This window comes from Rhamphochromis longiceps, linkage group LG12 (genome assembly GCF_057381845.1).
Source record: "Rhamphochromis longiceps isolate RC_006_pf linkage group LG12, R_longiceps_female_GT1.1, whole genome shotgun sequence".
NCBI lineage: Eukaryota > Metazoa > Chordata > Actinopteri > Cichliformes > Cichlidae > Rhamphochromis > Rhamphochromis longiceps.
In genome coordinates this window covers 38070945-38089778 of record NC_140568.1, presented here as the reverse complement: position 1 = coordinate 38089778, position 18834 = coordinate 38070945, and the positions used below count along the sequence as shown (strand labels likewise).

Here is an 18834-nt window from a genome sequence, read left to right as displayed (position 1 = left end):
AAGGAGATGCTCTGTCCCCACTGCTGTTCTGCATAGGCCTGAACCCCCTCAGTGAGATCATTAACAAGACTGGCTACGGATACCGACTACAGAACGGAGCAGTTGTCAGCCACCTCCTGTACATGGATGACATCAAGCTGTATGCCAAGAGTGAACGAGACATCGATTCACTGATCCACACTACCAGGCTATACTGGAATGTCGTTCGGACTGGAGAAGTGTAGTCGGATGGTAACAAAGAGAGGGAAGGTAGTCAGAACTGAGGGGATTGAACTACCAGAAGGCAACATTGCAGACATAGAGGACAGTTACAAGTACTTGGGGATCCCACAGGCGAATGGGAACCATGAAGAGGCCGCTAGAAAAGCTGCAACCACCAAGTACCTGCAGAGGGTCAGGCAAGTCCTGAGGAGTCAGCTGAATGGTAAGAACAAGATCCGGGCCATCAACACGTACGCCCTGCCCGTGATCAGGTACCCTGCTGGGGTAATAGGCTGGCCAAAGGAGGAGATAGAAGCCACTGACATAAAGACAAGAAAGCTCCTTACCATGCATGGAGGGTTTCACCCCAAATCCAGCACCCTGAGGCTGTACGCTAAGCGGAAGGAAGGGGGCCGGGGACTGGTGAGTGTCAGCACCACAGTCCAGGATGAGACAACGAACATCCAAGAATACATTAGGAAGATGGCCCCAACTGACCGAGTGCTCAGTGAATACCTCAGGCAGCAGAAACCCAAGAAAGAGGAGGGAGACGAGGAACCATCATGGAAGGACAGGCCCCTGCACGGTATGTACCACCGGCAGATAGAGGAGGTGGCTGATATCCAGAAATCCTACCAGTGGCTGGACAAAGCTGGACTGAAAGACAGCACAGAGGCACTAATCATGGCAGCACAAGAACAAGCTCTGAGCACAAGATCCATAGAGGCTGGGGTCTATCACACCAGGCAAGACCCCAGGTGCAGGCTGTGTAAAGATGCCCCAGAGACAATCCAGCACATAACAGCAGGGTGCAAGATGCTAGCAGGCAAGGCATACATGGAACGCCATAACCAAGTGGCCGGCATAGTGTACAGGAACATCTGTGCCGAGTATAACCTGGAAGTCCCGAGGTCAAAATGGGAGATGCCCCCAAGGGTGGTGGAGAATGACCGAGCTAAGATCCTGTGGGACTTCCAGATACAGACGGACAAAATGGTGGTGGCTAACCAACCGGACATAGTGGTGGTAGACAAACAGAAGAAGATGGCCGTAGTGATCGATGTAGCGGTTCCGAATGACAGCAATATCAGGAAGAAGGAACACGAGAAGCTGGAGAAATACCAAGGGCTCAGAGAAGAGCTCGAGAGGATGTGGAGGGTGAAGGTAACGGTGGTCCCCGTGGTAATCGGAGCACTAGGTGCGGTGACTCCCAAGCTAGGCGAGTGGCTCCAGCAGATCCCAGGAACAACATCGGAGATCTCTGTCCAGAAGAGCGCAGTCCTGGGAACAGCTAAGATACTGCGCAGGACCCTCAAGCTCCCAGGCCTCTGGTAGAGGACCCGAGCTTGAAGGATAAACCGCCCGCAGGGGCGTGCTGGGTGTTTTTTTTTATATATATAACAATTCTGTAACTGTAACTTCGGTCGTTGCTGTGCTTTTTGGAAGTCGAATTTCCCAGAGGAACCCACCCGAGGGATTAATAAAGTTCTATCTTATCTTATCTTAACTGTTCAGAATGTCAGTGTCTCTTAACTTGAATGTGTGAAAAATAGCAAATGTAATCTAGCTCTTAGTCATGGCTACATACGGAGCATGTACCCTGCATAATCATAGTCGATTTTGTTGTGATTTGGCGCTATATAAATAAAATTGAATTGAATTGAATTAATCAGTTCCATTGCTGACCCTGCAATTTGTGTCAGAATGTATCAAGCATTCTTCAGGCAATTGTGCAAATATTCTCAGTTTCACAATAACCCAGCATTGCATACTGATTATACGCTGGCAGGTCAGTTTGTTTGCACAAAGCCCTCTTTGATCTTCTCTCAAGCCTCACATTCAGTGCCAGGTGATCTTCGGCACCCTGCCAGGTTTACGGCTGTGTCAAGGAACATGGATGTTTTCACGTGTCAAGAGGTGCTTTAAGGTGGTAGCAGCGGTGAGACTGTCTGCTCGGTCAGACATGGCACCTCGATGTCAGAGAGGTAAAGCCTTAATAGTGCAGGGATATTCCAAACGTTGTAAAGTTTATGATGGGAAAAAGAACTACACTTTCCCGGAAATGCTACACTGTTCACATATTTTCTGCAATAGCAGAGCAGCTTCTTTAATATTGTGTCTCCCTGGAACATTTGGTTTATATCTGACCAGAAAGAAGGTGAAATTTGATCTGCAAAAGATTGGATTGCTCTTTTAACTTGAGAAAATACTTTTACACATTCTCTATTTCCCCATGCCTTTTAATTTCCCATAGGTGACCAGCATCTTATACAGCCAACTGAATCTGCAGTTGCTTACATCCTGCCTTTTCCAAATATCTCTTGCATGAAAGATATAACTCTTGAATTAGTGATGAAAATGTTTCAGACAGAAAATTCTTGAAAAATGGACTAACTGTGGCAACTGTATGATAATTCTGTAAATTTAGCCGTACACAGTGTAGAGACTCATTCGTTTAAATTGGATTCTGCTCTGGTGAGTTTGAATTCAACCAAAACAAAGTCACTAGGCTTCCCAGTCACACTTGGCCTTGTTTCCACACTGAGTCATTCGTTTTTCTACTAAACATTGTTGTTTTAAGTTTAAACTTTTTTGACAAATGGGCACAAAATGGGGCCAAAAAAAGCAACTACGTTTTGAATTACATGGAAATGAACACCAAATAAAAAATACAGCAAACGTCAGTTTTAATCCAAATGTTTATAACGGATTTACTAGATCAGAGTCCACTTGTTAGCTTTCTGCAGGTCATGCGTGTAGCCGTTTGGTATTCCCTCTCTAATCGTGTAAACCAGGACGGTTCATGGAAACGTTGAAAAACCTGAACTGCACCCTCGCAATCTGAGTCAGCGTGGCCTATAGTTGGGTCTCGAGAGCTTGATGATGAATGAGCTCTATAGAGGGTATGGAGTACAACTGGAGAGAGCTACTGAGCTCCAGACAGGGTCTTAAATGCCTTTAATAAGATGGGGACAAAGCCCTCTTTCTTCCTTGTTTAAAGAGATTGGGTTCCACAACCCACCCCTGAGGCCCAACTGCAGGGTGCAGTCTCATAGGCTCCAGTAGGTAGCTGATATGCAAAGTCTTTAGATGCACAAGTGCTCTGCAGGTACACTTTAGTGGCAGGTCAACAAAAAGACCAGTATCACACCACTGAAAATGTTTCCTCTTTCATTCTATCCATGGGTGGTGAAGAAGTAGTTCACAGGTCAGAAACTACACAAACACCCATCAATGACAATGTCTTTGAGAGAAATTATAACAATAAACCTTCCCTTAGGACAAATTATGCCCCGGTGTTCTTTCACTTCTTAAATTTCTTCTGAAAACATGAGCTTAAAATAACATCTCCACCTTCTCTATTTGATTCCATCAGTTCTCGAGCTACACTGAGTCTAGAAATTAAAGACATGGCACCAGAAGACTTATACTCATTGGAATACAATAGAACTATTCACTGACATTAACTTAGGACCCATGCCTAATTTAAGTACTGTTAATGTGCTGCAACCTTCATTTTTCTCAGCGTCTATTAAATATCTACATAATGTGATCCATTATATTTTAACCCACATATGTGTAGGTTGTGTTTGCTTGCTCTAAAGCTTTGCAAACGGACCTTGAAAACATAAGGTCAGCTAGATCAAACCCAGAGCCAAAGTGAACTAACAAGTGACTGAAAAATCTTCTGTGATCCACTGAGCGCTTGATCAAAACACTCAAAAGGTCATGCACATCGGTGAACAGCTAGTGGTGTTATCACCCTATCATTAGAGCATTATAGAGATTTGAGCATGAAAGGAACTGTAGAAGAGCCCAGAAGGGGAAGAAAGAAGAATTGTGGGTATTTGTGGTTAAACTTGTCACTGGTTGGATTGACTGGGAAATGCTCACCCGTGGGCCCCTCTTGCCCGGCTTTCCTGGCAACCCTGGAAGTCCTGGAAGACCCTAAAAGCAAAATATAGAAGTTGTCAGTGTCCGAGTGAAATACAGAGGAGGAAATAGAAGCTGCTGCCTTTTTTGTGTTATTTTAAGAGAGTCTTGAATACTCTTGAATAATAAAAGACAGCAAGTTTGGAGTTTTCAAAGTAAAGAAAAACCTTTAAAAGCCACTCAAGCTCAAGAGTCAATTAGTAAAAACATGTTGAGTTTTTTTGTCCCTTGGTGAAGTTAGCTATAAGTTGCAAAGCACTCGGGCACTGAGACGCTGGCAGGCATGAGGATATCTTGTTAGAAACTAATGTCGCACTCTCCCTCAGCAGCCAATGTTATTTCAGCCCAAAACCACTAAAGTGCATACACTGTAACTCTGAGTCATTGCACTGGTTGGGAGGTCGGCGCTGGTTCCAGTCACAGCCGATCACATTAATTATAAGCATCAGCTAGCTTTGAAACAATTTCATACATGGATTAGCAAAGTCCTGAAAGGTCAAACTTAATGAGGGGTCAATCTGAGGAACCTGAGTTTGCTTGAAATGTTAGGATTGTTACTTATTTTCCCATTGTTCAAGCAGTTTAAAGTGGAAAAGAAAAAGTAGACCTAAAACAGCCCGAGGCAGTCCTGCTGAAATTGGGCTACTGTAATAATGTCAGATGTATGGAGCACTTTGGTCTGTCTCAGCCAAGACCACAAGCTATAATTATACTATTTCAGCCTCCGTACACTCTGGAAATCCAAATGTCTTTCAACAACTTTTAGATTCTTTAGATTGCAACCATCAGGCTGTCCACACATGATAAGTAGACTCAGCTGTAGTCGCTGCTAGGGTCAGTGCCAAGGCAGTACTGGAGCTCATGTTTTCAGAGAGTCATTAGATTGAAACATGACTAAAATTTTAGTTGTACGCCTCCACCAACCAGTCAAACTGCAGTTTGCAGAAAGGGGGGAATTTGATAAAGTATCACATTAATTCAATCTGTCAAAAAGCTGATTGGTGTAGAAAGGTAAGCAGCAAATATGACAGTAAGCAGTGCTTCAAGTATAATATCACCGCAAAGAAGCAAAAAATCCTAAAACATGGCAGCACAGAAGGGCCAAACAGTCACCACCAATTTGACCTTCTGAGAACAAAATTACATCATGTAACATTTGTCACCATTAGTGTATGTATCTTAAAAGTGGTGTCAGTGTCACAGGCTGGGTCTCCGACCCAGCACTCTGAGTTTTCTTTGTATTTTTTGATATGTTATTAGTTTGTGTTATTTCCTATTTGCCTTTAGTTTAGGCAGTTATTGTTCCTGGGTTTTCTATGTTTTGGGGTTTTCTATTTATTTCATCACGTATTAGGTCTGTTAAGTTGTGTTGTCATTTCCTGTTTTATTCTGACAATGTCATGTGTTCTTTGTTCATTGTATTTAGCTTTCCTCTCCTGGTCCTGTCATTAGGTTTATGTCTGTCAGCTGTTTTCCCCCATGTGTCGCCACTTCCCCTGATCACCTCATGTCTGTATTTAAGCCTTTTGTTTTCTTCATGCCATTGTCAGTTCGTCTGTTTATTCTCACCAGAGTTACAGTCATAGTCATAGCCTGTTTATTTTCCACCTCGGTCATAGTTATAGTTTTTGGTCTTAGTACCTTTAGTGTTTTGTTTCTTAGTGTTTTGCCAGCTCAGTGTTTTGTTTCTTAGTGTTTTGCCTGTTTGCTTTGGTCTCTTGGTTCATTTCCTGCCGTCATCGCAATAAAGGTTCACTTTTCTGTTAATCATTACTATTCCTCGTCATCATCTGCTTTTGGGTCCTGTTTCCGCACACATCGGCGCACCCCGCCGTGACAGTCAGCATTCTCCAAAAACCACATAATAATTTGTTTAAAAACCCCCAAAACAAAACAAACAATACCAAACAATAATAAACTATCCAAATGTCTCCAACTTCCTCCTAAACATCCAGCTTAGCTCATGGCTAGCAACTGAATCGTTATTTACAACATCAGACAAATATTATGACCCATTCACTCACGTTCCCTAATCGCTATCATATGTTCCTCGATTAAGCGAAATTATTTATCTCTTACACTTGGAGCAGCGCATGTCATTAACTCCCCCGGCCACCCTCGCATTCTGTGCCACTCGAGAGAGAGACTGCTGCTGGCGCTGTAGAATTTTTTCCCCCTCACAATCAATTAATCATTTGACAATTGAATATCCAATCTAATTTATATTCCGTTATATAATTAGAATATTAATTGATAGCCATTCTTAATGTGCTCCCAGGGTGACAGATACTGCCATTCCATCAGATAGCGCTGTCATACCAGAGTGAAACCCTTGCCATCAGTGCGCTGATAGCAGACTTCAAGAGTTATACTACTGTTATATTTTAGAGAGACAAAGTCTACATATTTAGGTCGGAGGAGTGTAGATGACAAGTTTTCCAGCCAGGAGATCCGACTCTGTTATCAATCCAGGGCTTTGTTTTCATTAGCCGATTAATTTCGTTTGCACTTAATTTTTTTATTTTGCTTACAACCACTGGTTTGGTTAGGCATCAAGAACTTTTCGTTAGATCGATGGATGGATGTCTTTACCTGAGAATATTACACGATGAAATAAATTATGATATTATTGTATACATCGGTGTTGAAATAATTTCATACAGGGTAACATGAAAAAAAGATCACTTATCTAACTGAAACACTGAACTTTACAATGACATCGGTATTCTCTGTATTGTCTATTTTTTTCTGAAATATATGTATATTTATCTGATTCATGTGAACAAACAATATGTATCTCAATGCTCCAAAAGCTTCAAGATCCAAATAGACTCTGGTTCTTCAAAATTAAAACCTTCTTTTATCATCTAATCATCACTTCAGATTAGATTTATACTTTATATTTGAGCCTATCATAACCACATTTTCAAAACAAAGTTCGTGAAACTCTTGTGAGCAGCCCACTTACGTCAGCTGTATCCCAGCAGAGTGGCATCAGAATTTAAAAATAATAATAAATGGCACATAAGATAAGTTAAATTGGACTATAAGCCAAACTCAGCAACTTGTTCAGACAACATAACTAGTAAGAAACACAACAATACAATTGTATTTATTATTGCCCTGTATGCAAGTGTAACATTTATATTATATTATAAGGCCTTCAAATATTTAGTCCCAATAGGTAACTGGGCACAAGTGCTTTATCCCTTTTTACCTTTGACCCTGCTTTAAAAGTATTCGTTCTCTGAGCAGTCCCACTCCCTCCCAAAGGAATCTAACACCTCACTGCCGGCCCTTCCACCAAGACAAACACTGACTGGCAAATGCCGACTGTGAACCTGACTGTTTTCACCATAGCTTTGAAAATAAAAATGAGGTTTGAAAATTATTAGCACTGCTTGCAAGTACTTTATCAAAGTCATGAAATAAAACGATTTAGTGGATTTTTAAAAACTCCCCATCATTAACACAACCAGCACTTCTACAATCAGAACAGTACACGCTGGGTCACTGCCTGATTCACAAAACCACACAATAAAGAGCAGCATCAGTTTTTACATCAGAGCAGGTCTGGAGATCACAGAGTGAACCAGCAAATAAGCCATTATTGAAGCAACAACCTGTTGAACTTATGTGTCACTGTGGTTCAACAAAGGGTTAATAGACTAAGCTAAAATATAACAATACAAAGATAAAAAATAATGCTTGAATTCAAACACAGCAACACCAGAAATGTACTCATCTAATCGTTTTACAGTTATTTCAACACAGACATTCACGGATTTCAGCAAAATGTTTGTGTTGTGTTTGTTTAGAGCTGACACACTTACCGGCGGTCCTGGTTCGCCCTTTAGTCCAGGTGATCCAGCGAGTGCAGAGAATTGGGTCGGTTCCAGGTCAAATGTTTGAAAGCCATCTGTTGCAGCTGGAGTGACTGGAGTGAGCGAGGTGGGCTTGACATCCAGCACGCTGGTCACCTTTGGCTCGGGTTTCTTTGGAGCTACTGTGGTTAGCTGCTTTTTATTATAAAAGTAGGCGTTTGAAGGAGACCCCTGCGTGGAAGCAGCTGTACTTTGGAGAGCCGGCTTCATCTCTGATGATCTGGTAAAAACAGGTAAGTGTATACTTTTTCCAGAAGGTTGCGGTGAGTTGGTATCTGCCTGCTTTGTGTTTTTTATGGCGTGTGAGGTTGGTTTGGGGTTCGGTGGAGTCATGTTGATCCCAGGAGATGTTGTAACAGACTGAGTTGGAAATCTAGATGGGCTTTCAAGCCCTGGGTGAACTGTTGGAGAAACGGACACAGCACCAGGTTTTGGAGTACTCATTGCCATATACACAGACATCACGGAGTTGGTTGAAGGAAGAACTGTAGTCCTCATGTTTTCCTCAGTGAAGGCCAAATTAGGTGTCCGAGCCTTTTTGGATATCTCCGTCAAAGAGAGAGGAGTTATGTGAGTGACAGTAACGTTTGGGTCTGTGGAAAATAGAGGTAGCAGTGGTGGAAATACAGGCCGATAAGTGTCAGCTTCTCTGCATTGTTTCTTAATGTAATCACAATAGTTATGAGCTGCCTCGGCTGAGGGATAAATGTCAAACTGACAGATGGCACCTTCAAATGGCACCGAGCTGTGGTCCATTCTGCCCAGCAGGAAGGAGCCCTCAGGATCCAGAGTCTCCTGTTTTCTAGAATGCAAATCTGCATGTATGCTTTTCTTACCACAAGATGTGTGTAAGAACACTTGTTGGCCTCGAATATCCAAAGCCAGACTGTGCCACTGGCCATTGTAGACATCGTAGTCAAAACTTACAGAGCTCTGCTGTCCTACGTGTACAAGGATCTTCCCTGGTACAAACTGCACTCCGAGCTGAACTTTTCTTTTCTTTGACAGAGCTGAGAAAAGGAAAGCGTTGTTGATGCGATGAACAGATAGGCTAAGGATAAGGGAGAGATTGGAGGGGTTGTAAGAAGAGGGTATAACAGTGTGCAGAGGTGCCTGGATGCGTGCCCTCTCAGTGAGGATAACGCCTGACTTGAAGGGGATGATGCCATGATGGATGGATCGAGAGCTTGAAGATGGGGAGCTGCCAGTCCTTCGCCCAGTAAGTCCAAGCTGCTGCAAGACATCTACATCTTTAAGGAAACAAGAAAGAAACATTAGCGGACAGCTAATTCTGTGTGCAATTAATAAGCTAATTAAATTTACACAAGAATCTGATTATTAGCATCCTACTCAAATGCAATCTGTATTCAAGTAAAAACAAAAGTGCAATAATATAAATGATCATCTATTAAGATGTGAATTCCCGTCATGGCATCGTAAGTTTAAAGTCCAACTAATGGAAAAACCTGAGGCAAAGACAATTTTAAAAGACTGCATAAAATTTCCAATATATGGTCACACTTCCATATTTGCTTTTGGGGATTGCTGGAAATTGTGTGATCGTTACATCAGGCTTAATTGGAACAATTTCAGGGTAAGGAGGCTGAAAGAGTCCCTGGAAAGGAAAGTGGTGGGTTTTTAAGAGGTGCATTAGAAACGGAAATGCTATCTCGCTTTATCTGGAAATGTCTGCTGATTAAAGATGATCGCTCTGACAGGGGCCCAAGCTCATGAAAACACACTGCTGTATTTTCTGCGGGTTTTAATTGCTACTTGCTTCTCAAGGGAGGAAAATGTGGGTAACAGTGATCCATTACAGCACTGTGTATTCTGTATATTGCACCTAATTGGATCCACACCTTTGTGCTAAAGTTTAATTAAATCCACATTTCATTGTAGCAAGAGACGGGTGCTTTTTTTCTAAAGAACTCTTTGCGATAAACGTACACTCTTGGGAAAGTGTCCCATTTCTCTTGTGACCAGGAGGCAGAGCTACCAACCTTCCGATTACTAGATGACCTCATCTACTGATCGGAAGGTTGGTGGTTCAATCGATGGCTGCTCCTGTCTGCATCCCAAATATCCCTGGGCAAGAAACTAACGCCAATGTATTGGAGTGTTAGAAGACTGTGTTAGATGTGTGAATGATGCAACCAGTACAAAGCACTTTGAGTGCTCAAGTAGAAAAGCGCTACATAAAAACCAGTCCATTTACCACCTATTAGAATAGAATATCGAGTCAGAAACATTCTTTCAATGAACCAATACCATTATAACCTATATTTAACCAAAATTTAAATAGAGAAAAAGCTGAAATATTATACATTTAGTAACACTGCTTGTCCCAAACCACAAACCGAGACCCATTAAAGTAACAGCATCAAGGTTGTCTCAGTTATTTATTCTTTTAACTTCGATGTTGCATTTGAAAAAATAACATTTACTCATCTTTAGAAGTCAAACATCAAGCACATCGTTACTTCGGGCAGTCAGGTCAAGACATTAAAGTCAGCTCACAATCTCAGCACATCAACGGGTCTCTTATCATTAGTTCTTCCTCCCCATTATCATCAAGTGCTTGTTTATATGATCAGACCATAATACTGCAGGATCTTTATGATATAAACCAGCGTGTGATGAACAAAACTGAGTAGATTTGGATCTCAATACCCACATTATAGCTCAGCTCACACCATTCTACACATTAAACTGGCAAATCTCAGCTACACTATTTAAACTATGTCAATCCCAACTTACCTGTTTCATGCCAGGCCTGACTTCATGGATTAGCCTTTTCTTTTGACTATAAATATAATGGACTGAACTCTTCAAATCAAAACAGACTCACTTCACATTATTATATTATTTTCTATTATTAGCCATAAATTTAGGTAATCAGTGATTCTAAATATAGGGGTTTTTTTTCTGTTTAAATTAGTAGGGCTGAAAAATCTCAAACCAATCAGCGCATGCTAAATATATATTATGTATTAATCTTCTCTGTACGTTTCCCTATCTTCTTAGACTAAAAGCTCACATAGAAATTGTAAATACCCATTCTTTTTCACTTAGCAAATATAAAGCGCTAAGTGATCAATTCTGGCTCAGCAGAAGAAAAACAAGTATAGACACGAGTCCCGCTAGGAGGTGGGAAATCCAGCTCAGTATGTGCAGGCAGCGGGAGGTCAGCTCGACTGAAAAATTCACACATGGAAAAGACACATCAAACAGTAAGTGAAACAAGAACAAAAGCCTTCTTCAGTCAAATTTCTTATATAGAACTGATTTGAATTGTTAATATGGTATGAGGAAAGCAAAATTGTTCTTTCATTGTGTGATGTACTTTCAGGGCTTACACTGCATATTTAAATCTAAGTGGGTAGGCGGGCTGCCTCTGGCTTTTTGTGGCCTCCTGATGAGCTGAAAAAATAATAACTGAGAACTGAGTCTGACACATCCTGGAGACACGCATAGTTAAAGTACAAGTGTATCAGACAACAAAAACTTTTCACAGAAAGCAGGGGAAGATTAATACGTTTCCACTATTAGTATGCTGCTAATGTAGATTCTGTATTTTCTGCAACAGCTTGACAGCAAAAATATTCTAGCAGAGACAAAAAATGTCTATTTTATAGATACCATCAAGAAAAGCAACAACACTGAATAACAAATCATGTCTCTTTACATTTATGTGATGTGATCAAAAAGTTCTGAGAACAGGTACGTAAAAATCCTTACATTATTTCAATTTAGACAATCTCCAGCTCAAGGTCATCTTCTCTGCCATCACCAGATGGTTTTCACCACGACTGCTATTTTTAGATCATTCTCAGGAAGTGGTGCTCTGACCACTTATACTGTGTGCTGTACATTTTCACCAAAGACCTAAAGCCTGCATTGAGAGGCAACATCAACTTCTGTTTAAACCTTACCTAAATTTCACATGACTATTGTTTGTGATGAGATCTGGGTCTCCAGCTACGAGCAGTTTTCCATTGAAGAGTCCACAGTTTCCAAGCCCAGAGGTAGCGTGTCATATGTGAAATGTTCTGCATTTCTCTCAACATTTTTCAGTTTACGCACAGAAAATTAATTCCTCGGGGTGAGAGTGTCAACAGGGAGTGCTACAGTAACATCCTGAGGCATCCGAGGGAGCGTTTATAGGAAACCATCCTAATTGTGACACATGCCAGTGTAGCATCTGGCGCCTGCTCAGAGCACTTTGAAAACGGAGGAGTTTTTTCGTGACATAAACAATCTTTGCTCAAGTCCTCAACCACTCACCAGATTTCCCTTCATGGATCTTTGTCCATTTTCTAAAAATAACAGTCAGGCTAGTGGTTTGCCATTTCGACACACTGGAGGAGATCCATTGGGGGTTGGAGCCTATCCCAGCTGTCATCGCGTGACAGACAGGATACACTGCACAGGCTGTACGGAAACAGACAACCATTCATATTCATACTTATAGCCAGTTTAGAATTTCTAATTACCTAACCCACACATGTCTTTGGACAGTGGGAAGAGGCCGGAATACCTGGAGAACCCATGCAAGCTTTGAAAACTCCTCACAGAAAGGCTCTTTCTGGCTGGTGGCTAAACACAGCAGTCACTAAAAACTGTCCATGTGTGCAAGAGAAGATGTCTTTTGATGTGAGAATTACCAAACACAAATATGGTAAGACAGTTCTCAGAACCTTTTGGTCAAAACTTGTAGGATGACTACAAAAAAAACAAAAACCATAGCCTGTTTTTGAAGAACCAGAACGTCAGTGACGTAGTAGCTCAACATGCTTACAATCCATCACAGTTCACAGGTCATTGTTCAGAAATTGACGCATGCGACCACGACCACAACCTTGGGTACAGTTTTGGTGAATACGTGCAAGACGATTTGTGGAAGTCTCACTAAAATCTGATGCTTAGTAAGAGAAAAAGTGATCCTTGCAAAAATGGTAAAGTATCCTTAAAGACAAATATGTCTATTGCCATGCAGTACTGTAAGAGGACTAATTTGTGCGTGAATGGTCAGATGGGCATGGATGCCTCGTTAACGCATGAGGCCAACAATCCTTTTGGTCATATGAGCTAAAAATTAATGTGTTTTAAGAACTTCAAGTACAAGAAGGGTTTTGTTTTCACTAAATTTCTCATCTGAGAGAAGCTTGTTGGCCTTTGATGAGGCACAATAATCCATCTACTGGGCAGTGTATATTACCAGTGGTTTAGCTGGCCATGGCTAAACTTTTACTATTCCATATTAAAAACTGTGGGAGGTTCTGCACCCAGAATGTATGCTTTTTTATTTACTATCATGATTATTATTGAAAACAGTCTTAGGCTTCTTTCCTAACTGACTTCATAACAGAAGTACATGTAGTTGCTCAGTCAGTTTCACTAAGGTTTGCTGGTTCAGTGTCTGGCACTGATAGATTGGCTGTCATCTAGAAGATGGTTGGTATTACATCAACACATACATAACGAACTCCCATATCTACTCTGGGATTACTGCACTCTGGCTGACCTCAATCGGGAACACTTCTGAAAAAAACACACAGGCTGCTGATATATGTGTAACTGTAGGACCTAAACTTCAAGGCCTGTGCACACTGACAGTGAAGATTTCTTCTGGTGTTTGATGTCAAAATGTAGAAAACAATGCAGACTAAAAGCTGTAGAATAACAAAATCTGGACTGTGAAGTACAGGCAACAACATCCAAACATGCATAGACATTTCATATCTGCAGGACTGCTCCATGTGATCTATTTGCAAATGATCCAAACAATCTGCCGGGTGGTGTAACAGCAAAACTATTTTTCTATTTTAGCCTTTTGCAAGCACAAAATTGTGCTTTGTTAGGATCTGACAGTGTGCAAATTAACACATATAAAATACTAGGTCTCTAGACACTCAGTCATCACAGGAGGGAAATATCATCTGATGCATGCAGAGTTTCAGATAAAACTGCCAGAAACTGCTATCAGGGAACACAGTGGCTTACGTTATCAAATGACATCGAGAAACTGGGAAGAGTGCCGATTGAATAAAAATCTGGCGGATTTTTGATTGACAGCAGACTCAGACAACAAGCTGATAATGGCCTCTCAGATGTGTAACAGCAAGCTAACTGCAGCAGACATCGATGCACAGCTGAGTGTGAGTCACAATATGAAAGTGCGAAAGTAATTCAAGCAGACAAGACTCTGCAAAGTGTGGCTGATAGGTCAGGTAACACTTTAATTAAGTTATCAAAGAGGGGGTATGAGGTTTGCTGAGCTTTAGAGGCTTAGAAACAAAAAAATGAACTCCTGCAGAATGAAAGAGGTCCACAGGTTCATCTTTTTTCCAACAAAATAAATGTCTGAACCACATCTGATTGCACATTATTAGAATACCTGTTTTTGTGTGCGACATTTGAGTTACCAGTTCAGTTTTCGCTGTAACAGAGACGTTAGCAATGAAACCAAACCACTTTAAAATTGGTTTAGTAAATTCAGCAAGTTATAAGTATTTAAACCTCCTGCTTCTATGAACATATATTAGAAGATGTGGCTGTCCCACATTCGACCACAACTTAATATGGTTTCCAGCGAAGAGTAAACACAATGAATCAGTCTGTGTAGTTGGCAGACTGCACTGCTCATAAAGGTAAAGCTGAGCAGGATTTATGCTATTCACAAATAAACAGTGGTAAACTGACAAATGTTTGCACAATAACAAGTCCATGTTAGGGCCACATACTTACCCAGCCTTCTACAGCTCATTAGTTTATTTCAATTTTCTTTTTCTCAGTGGTTTTAAGGCATATTTGTGACACCACATGCTCAGAAATACATTGAATGAAAATGTATAACAGACATTTACCCACCTTTGCTTTAAAGTTTCTTACCTTGTGCTTGTGTTAGCCTTAGAGAGCAGGTACAACAGAGTAAAGTCCAAAGAATCAGAACTCTCCTAAATACAAAGACAAAAGGAAACATGTCAGATGTTAGAGGTTTGTGTCATTTTTGTGCTTTACAATTAACTCAGCTTTCAGGTGCACTTCAATCACATTTCATAAAAAAAACTTATAAATTCCTTAAAAATGTCATCTGAGCCCTTAATGTATCTCTTTCACATTCTTGCTTAGTCCAATTTAATGCAAAATGTTATGTGAAATAATTTGCAGGATACATTACCAGTTTAAGTAAGCAAAGTGACATACTAAGTTAGCTGGAGAGCCATCTGGCACAGTCATGTTAGGTGCTGCTGCAGCATCAGCAGCAGCAGCCCTTGCTTTTTCAAACAGTCTAACATCTGCTTCAAGAGAGCAAGCTCTGGCTTATCTTGCTGCCTGACCAGATAAGCTACTGCCCAGCAGAGGCAGGTAAGTGCTCCCATAAGGCCACCTCTGACAATCTTTAAAAAAGATGCACCACATCACCTTAAAACCCACAATGCCAAGCGAAAGATAGACAAATGCTTTGGGGGAAAAAAGTGTTTCACATGTCAGTGTTTTATCGCTAACATCTGACTTTTATCTGAGGCAAACTGCAGCCTAGCCGAGCACTTTTGGACTGTGGGTTTTAAAAGGGGTTTCATCTAAACCCAGCAGTGAGAAAAAGCTGCTTTTCTCAGCCTACACAGGGACGTGTAATCATTCAACTAGATTTAGATCAATTCTGTTTTCACAGGCCAACAGTGCCACTTAATATCCAACATCAAGCAGCACACGGCAAATTTTACACCATTGATTTTTCTGTGACATTTATATGTCAAGACAAGTGATAAAAGAGATGCTGATTACTCATATGGAGCTGCTCTAAAGGTGCTGAATTATCTCAAATGGGTGTGAATTTCAGCTGTCTCTATGATAATATCAGGTTTTCACGCATCACATCATTTGGGCTTTAAATGCAGCAGACGAATCTGGGTGAATGTGGTACAAGTGCTGCTTGAAGTGGCACACACTTAGTGACAAGTGCTATAATTAAAGAATTTTCAGGAATTCTTACATTTGCGGTTCTTCTCCAAAGAGCCACAAAACCACTGGTCAGCCACTGGCACAATGAATGCTGGTTTGAGCTTCAGAAAGTTTTAGTCCTTCCACCTTCACTGTAATCTCGCTAAACTGACAGCAGCAGCAGAAACTGTATGTGCCACTTGTGACCAAGCCTCCTGTATGTCCTGCAGATTTTATGTGATGCAACATCTGGACTTTTATAGGACATCTCCTCCCATTGTGTCAGCCAGGCCAACCAGCTGAGTAAGATGCACAGCAGGGAGGAGAGAAAAGGAGGAGGAGGAAGAGGATCCTCCTCTCATACATTTCCCTTAAATCAGTCCCAGATCGTTTGGCAGCTCATTCAGATACAAGCTGCAAAGGCAGAACTTGTAGAACAGCACAGCAGACTACACTGGCTTTCACTGAACTGATGTTAAGAGCAGAGAAAATAGTTTCCACATGCTTATCTCTGCAAGCCATTAATTACACCACCTGTTCTGCACGATTTCTCAAACAAATACCTCTAAAAGCTCAAGTCATTTGTCTTAGTAACCCAAGAAATGCTGTCACAAGTTTTTTCAAACAACTACTGTAAAACATACTGCTTGTATCAGTGCTGCTAGACATCAACATCTTTCTCGAAAGGACATGGATTCGGGGGAACCCGAAAAAAAAAAGAAATCCCTCTTTAATTCAGAAAAGTGAGAAAGAAAAGTGCTCATTTATGCACTTCTGAATATGTCGACTCACCCCCCGACTCCAGTGGTTTTCAGTTTGGAGTACGGGGCATTATCCGGCTCCATAGCGGTTACTTCATTCTTTCTTGGGAGTTTTTTCTACAGTCCAGAGGAGGCAGATAAAGTTTTTCCATCCCAGGTGTTCCTTGAAGAGTCGCGCGTAGAGTAAAAAAGTGCAAGACAGCAAAAATAAAACAGTGAAACGATGCGGGATTAACCAGCAGTGAAAAAGCTTCTTTTTGCCATTGTCTTGCCTCTAATTCCTTGAGTCTCCTTCCAGAAGATAACAGCAATGTGATTTTTTTAAGGAAAAGAAAAGACGCTCCACAGAGCTTCACCTGTGCGCTTCCGATATTTCTTTCCGTCTTTCCGTTAGAGTCTCGTCCAGCTTTCCCGGGGAATCAATGCAGGACAAGATGTAGAAGCCCAGCGGTGTGTGTATGTGTGTGTCGACTTCCCAAAATGAAAGTTTATTGTGGACTGAGGGAAATCTTGAGAAGCGGGAGAGGGGGGACAACACCTCCCTCTGTCGCCCTCAGCTGAAATCCAAGGGAAGCAAATCTGGAGCTACACGCGGTTTTCAGGCGCTCCTTCAGCAAAAGGTGTGTCATTTCAGAAAGCAGCAGCCTGTCAGTGTGCACGTGTGTCTGTGTACTGCCGATCAAATCACTGAAAATCGTGTAGTTTTCGGGATGTGCTAGAAACAATCACATCTGCAGCATCTGCTGGGCCATAGCAACCATTTTAGAAACAGATGGTCAGCCCTCTGTAGAAATATGGTGACCAGACATAAAAACAAAGCTCTAAAACAGATCCTGCTTGTTAGTTTTGGCTTTGATCAGTTAAGGATAATTGATGATTGAGATGTTTCCACTTATGACGTGGATAATGGTGCTCACTGTCATATCTTGCTGGAGTTAAAGGAGCGTTGTAAATGTTAATAATAAAGGTTAATTCATTCTGATCTAAGCACTGTTTTACTTAGCGAAAAGATTCTGTGGGTTTATTATCAGAAAGATTTGATTAGTAAAGGGGTTTTTTAGCACCTGGAAGCTCCAGTTATACTCACCATGCTCCTACAACATCAGTTTGCCACAAATCTGCTAAGAGTACAGGGATATAAAGCAACTAACAACCTGGAGTATTTTTGTTTAGAAATCTAACTAATCACATAGCATCCACAGCAAGTCAGCTGCATGCTAAAGGTGGTGGATGTGCATTCACCCCTCCAGAACTTGATCTACTTCTAAACTGTTTTTGCAGTTTTGGCATAGCGACCTCACCGCTTTACTACTTCATGGCAACTGTGGGGCTGAGAAATGAAGAACAAGCAGAAGTTCAACTACTGCACTTCCTCTTGTGGTTAAGGTTGGCTCAGCAATCTCCACAGATTCTCATGTTAAAATGTCCAACTTTATAGCAGAATTGTCTCTGTAGTGTAGTTTCTACCAGATGTGCAGGGTGTGGCCATGTTATAAGTGTGCCAACACGGGCACACAGGTTTTGATCTCACAAATGACAATGCTTGCTATCAGTGAATTTCAGTTTTTTATTAGTCTGTTACTGTTAGCCTACTAAATAGCAAACATCTGTGCAACTTACTAGTCGTGCTTTCAAGCATTTAGTGATAACCCAGAACTCTACCATGTTGGCTAAATAGGGTCAGTCTTTGCTTCAAAAATGCCAACATGACAACAGGTCCTCCAGCTACTTTCTAGTTATTAATTTGCCAAATTCCAGCAAAAGCAACACTGATGAACTGCAAAAACTACTAAAACTGCTCTGCACCTTTCTGTGTGTGCGTTCTCAGTTGTTCTGCACTTCTGCTGATATTGAAAGTATACCTCTGTTCATTTATGTCAGCAAATAATATTATTGGCCAAACCTGCATGTCACAAAAACCTGAAACTGTTGCAATTTACACATTTTTAGAGTCAGAAACCCCCAGGAATTTGAATTAGGGTTTTTTCCATCTACATAATCAGTTGAGGTGAAGCAAAACCACATGAAAGTACTTTTGTGGACTCACCCCCAATCCACTTGCGCTCTATGAAAATATTTAACTTCTTGTGAAACGTGTGACTGAACTTTTT

The 18834-nt window shown here is 41.2% G+C and overlaps 1 protein-coding gene across 3 annotated transcripts in view; it reads right to left on the bottom strand.

Annotated features, from left to right (window-relative positions):
* The window catches only part of col27a1b (collagen, type XXVII, alpha 1b), a 71495-nt gene extending 54061 nt beyond the window's left edge, over positions 1 to 17434 (bottom strand). The window contains exons 1-5 of one of the 3 annotated variants that reach the window (XM_085426234.1): positions 17080 to 17434; positions 16755 to 16886; positions 14910 to 14974; positions 7968 to 9268; positions 4096 to 4149 (exon numbers count right to left, since the gene is read on the bottom strand). In XM_085426234.1, coding sequence (XP_085282360.1) covers positions 4096 to 4149; positions 7968 to 9268; positions 14910 to 14974; positions 16755 to 16807 — 1473 coding nt within the window. In that variant the 5' untranslated portion in view covers positions 16808 to 16886; positions 17080 to 17434. Of the gene's footprint in view, positions 1 to 4095; positions 4150 to 7967; positions 9269 to 14909; positions 14975 to 16754 lie in introns of all 3 variants that reach the window. The other 2 variants (XM_085426233.1, XM_085426235.1) reach the window with 2 other exon arrangements.
* Between the last annotated feature and the right edge of the window lie 1400 nt (positions 17435 to 18834).